The sequence below is a fragment of the Atta cephalotes genome (assembly GCF_000143395.1).
Source record: "Atta cephalotes unplaced genomic scaffold scaffold00044, whole genome shotgun sequence".
Classification (NCBI taxonomy): domain Eukaryota; kingdom Metazoa; phylum Arthropoda; class Insecta; order Hymenoptera; family Formicidae; genus Atta; species Atta cephalotes.
In genome coordinates, this window is record NW_012130108.1 from 1,065,027 (window position 1) to 1,069,423 (window position 4,397).

Below are 4,397 nucleotides of genomic sequence, written 5' to 3' on the forward strand. Positions count from 1 at the left end.
TACTACTATATATATATATATATATATATATATATATATATTAATGTATATTCAATATATTTATTAATATATATTTTACAAAAATAATTTTCATATTGCAATTACTTTCTTGAAACGCGAAATAAATATACTTTGAACGCATTAATTAATAGAATGCAAAATAGATTCACCATCATTCTTTTAACATGTGAGGCATTAAAAAATATTTTAATTTAATTTTTTCTCTATTTTTAACACTAGATAAAAAAATCAAACAAATTTAAAATATCGAGTCGAAAGAAAAACATGCTTACGCAATTCCGATCGCTCGAAATTGATAGTATTGAAAAAAAAAACCAGTCTTGAACCTTCGAATCTCCGGGAAAGTTTTAGTTTTCAATTTAATTCGAAACAGGATAGTCAGTCATTTGCGAGTATCAGTTGTATAACTTTATGCGCCGTCGCGATAATTAAAAGTGTGATCGATAATTTCATTCACGTTGGGGTGAATGAACTCTCTCGTTGAATAATATACCTGTGGCAACTCCCGTTTGTGTTTGGCAGGCGTTCACGACACTGGCTGCGGTCGCGATCATCTGATCGGAAACGAAGCTGGGTCTTGTCTGCAAAATAGATCGGTGTCATTGAGACTAATAGATAGTAGTTGAGAGATAGGGTTGAGAAATAGTAATGAGAGACGAACGCTCTTGCGAACAGCTGTGTTAGTGGACTATAATATACTTTTTTTACACAGCAACTATTATAGTTCTATCCACGTAGATTAATTTTCATCTCGGTTTAATTTACTTTATCTTCTTCTAATTTTTATTTAGAACTAGAAAAATAAACAGTAAGTTAAGCCTCATTAACCGAGGTTGAAGTTAATCTACATTGACAGAAACAGGAATTAACGGAGAAATATTGTCTACATTTATAATTATTTTCTTTCATTATTATTTTCCAATATCTTTATTATTATTTTTGTAATTATATTAATATTAATTTTTCGTTTCCATAAAAAATAAATAATAAGTCAAATCGAAATTAAAGTTAATCTACGATGTTAAAAATTAACATTAGCGAAGAGAATTGTCTGTGTATAATTATATGTTCTTCTTCGTTATTATTTTTCTAATATTGGATTACTCTATTATTTCGGATTATTTTAATATCAATTTTTCATTAAACATCATAACGCTGTACTATAATAAAAAAAACAAAAGAAGAAAAGATATTCTATTTTGATTTAAAACATTTCCTTACATAGAAAATTTTCTCTGCTATTTTGACACTAAATAAAAAAAAATCATGCAAATAGAATTAAAATATCGAGCTCAAAAGAAAGTTATTGAACACAAGTTATTGAACACATAATTATTTTTGAGCGCCAAAATTGACAGCGATCGAAAAAAATCACCCCCGATTGCCAAGTTTCTATCCAATTTTTTACCGAGTTTTACCGAGTTTCGTTGAAGTTCCGAAACATATAAACAGAACTCTTTGTGATTTTAGATAAAAATTTATTTACAAAAAATAAAATAAAATTCTATTGAACTTTCTGATATATTTTTAATTTTATTCTCGAAGGGATATAATTTTCCTTCAAGCTCCCCAGATTCACCTATGCATCGTTTTGCCACGTACCCCGCAGGACACGATCCATGCCTGAAGAAGGAAACCCAGGGCGACCGCGAGAAGCCTCATCTTTGGTATCTCTCAAATGTATTCCTTATCACTTTTACAGAACCTTCCTCCTCGCTAATTGCCGTCGGTGGTGCGAGCGTATCTTTGCCCGCGGCAATCTCGTTTTCGGCGCGTGTCGATGTGTGAAGACGTTACGGAGTGCGCGCCGTCCGCGAGGCGAGGGTGCGACTGAACGTCAGAGTCAAGAGGCTGAGTGGTGACACGGGTAGTCGAATGGGGGTCGGGATGAGAGATGAGGCACGGGATCCAGAAGCGAGAGAGTGATAGAGATGGAAGCTGCAAGCCCTGCCGCGCGTCCTGGAAGCTGATTCGAGAGCAGGTCGCAAGCTATTATCCTTCTCTCTCTTGTTTTCTTATTCTCTCGTTTTCGCGCGCCGCCCTTGCGCTGTTTTCACGCGAAACATGTTCGATAGACGCTCCTGTCAGTATTTTTCTGATTCGATTGTTTATTGATCCTTCATCACCTGAAGCATCTAATAAGATACTTATAAGTCCTTACAAAAATCCAATACTGACTAATTTAATACTGAAAGATAGTGATTAATTATTCATTTTAAGTATTAAAAGCAAAGCTGAACAATAGTACTTTTAATACTCAAAATGAGTTATTCTCTAAATTTTTTGGAGTAAAATATCACTTTAATTAAAGAATGAAAATTGATCTAGTTTTGAAAAAGAGAATATTTTTAAAAGTGAGTTAGAAGTGAGATTTCATTCTTCAGAATGTGATTTACTCTAAAAGGATCAGAAAGTAATTACTTTTAATATTAAATTTCTATAAGAAAATTTGCTAAAGCTGTTTATATACATATTATTATACTTAGTACAAATTAAAAATAGTTTTTTAAATATATTTTTATCTAAAGGATGTATAGAGAATATATTATCAGTTTTTATTTGTAAATTATTCAAAAGAACAATAAAAACTGAGGTATAATGTTGTCACAAACACTTCATGCGAATAATTACGTTAACGAAAACCACATCGAGTAATATAGAATTAATCTTACGTAATATTATTATATTTAATATGAATTCCAACATTTCGAGTATGAGAAGGAATAAAAATAAAAAATAGTAAATATTTTTTGAAATAAATAAAAAAAGTGAATATTTTTTATTTATTTTTTAATCGGGATTAAAATAATTAAAATAATCAATTTAATCTGACTGATCGATATTTCCGAATATTTAATCCTTTCGACGTTTCGTTAATTGTACTTTTTTTATTTTACATTAAATTAAATTTTTTACAATTACAAGAAGTATTTTAATTATAGCAACAAATTTTTTAACAAACTTGTAGTTTCTCTTTTTAAAAAAATTTTTAGGAATTTCTGAAGAATATTTAAAAAGGGAAATTATAAATATCTAATGCTTGATTTTTTGCCTAATTTTCAGCTGTGCATCCCAACCTTGTGAAGGCTCTCTCTAATTGTGTCCATGCTGCACTTAAGAACACATGTGCTACTATTAGTGATTTTTTTCGATTGAAGTTCTATCTTTTTATTGATGCACTCAATCGACAGTGCGATCAAAACGTCCCACGTCATACTGACGCGATATAGTGCGCTCTTTTCATCATGCAAAGATAAATTACCGTCTCCTCGGTATAGAAGAGCTTTCGATTCTAGGCCAGGTCACACACATAGACGGATTTGATTGGCGGATGTTACCAGTTTACGATCCGACCCTACTTAATATCCTATGCGACGTCGACACGAATACGATTCCTGTGTCCCTCTCTGTTCCTCAATCTTCATCTTCGCGTACGCAATTTTATGCTGTACCAAATTATCCTGTCGAGACTTATCATCATTATTTTTGTCCTAGTTACAAGTTCTATCTGAAGACAAAAAAAAATAATTTTTAATATCACAATATTAATATAGATTAGCATAGATTAAACAAAAATTTTAAATTGAAGTTATAGAAAAGGCAAATTAGTCTGTCGAGACTCGTAGAATTTATGGAAAAAGCAAAGAGAGAAATTTTCTTGCAATGAATATTAATTGTCTTAATTTTTAAAAATCTTTTTTTTAAGAAATTTAATATGGAAGAGACAGTGGATTGATTATATATTTTGAACATAAAAATATACACACGTAGAGTTGTTCAGTGCTTTTGATATTCAAAGTTCAGTAATTAATTTCTTTCTATATTAAATTGAATTTAGTTGAGGATTGACAATCCTTTCAATCAATTTGTTTACTTCATAATTTTATAGCGATTAACATAAAAATAACAATTTTGAAAAATTCTTTCTGCAAAAAAAAAATTAAATTTAAAAATTAAAAAAAATTAATATCTTTCACTACATATATTTATATATTTATTTATACATTTATTTCAATGTTGCAATGTAACCCATTTCTACTTTGTGCAGATAAAACGATGTGGCATAGAATCATATAGAAATGAATTTTACGTTCTATTTTATTGTTTTCAACAATAATTATAAATAACTCAACTAAACTTCATGCAGTTAACTTAATCAGTGATTAACTTAATTGTTAGGTGTATATATATATGTATATATATATACGCACACACACACACACACACACACACACACACACACACACACACACACACACACACACACACACACACACGCACGACACGACACGACGACACACGACACACGACACACTACTTATTTATTTTACAACATACTTAATTTTAATTTTAATTTTAACGTAAANAAGTAAAGT

General features: G+C 30.3%; 2 protein-coding genes across 2 annotated transcripts in view; both read right to left on the bottom strand.

Moving 5' to 3' along the window:
- LOC105622390 (pheromone-binding protein-related protein 6-like) overlaps nucleotides 1–1,683 on the bottom strand; it is a 3,483-nt gene extending 1,800 nt beyond the window's left edge. Inside the window, exons 1-2 of the mRNA XM_012203816.1 lie at nucleotides 1,624–1,683; nucleotides 515–602 (exon numbers count right to left, since the gene is read on the bottom strand). Coding sequence (XP_012059206.1) covers nucleotides 515–602; nucleotides 1,624–1,683 — 148 coding nt within the window. The remainder of the gene's footprint in view (nucleotides 1–514; nucleotides 603–1,623) is intronic.
- A 330-nt stretch (nucleotides 1,684–2,013) lies between these two features.
- The window catches only part of LOC105622391, a 4,836-nt gene continuing 2,452 nt past the window's right edge, over nucleotides 2,014–4,397 (bottom strand). The window contains exon 2 of the mRNA XM_012203817.1: nucleotides 2,014–2,156. Coding sequence (XP_012059207.1) covers nucleotides 2,014–2,156 — 143 coding nt within the window. The remainder of the gene's footprint in view (nucleotides 2,157–4,397) is intronic.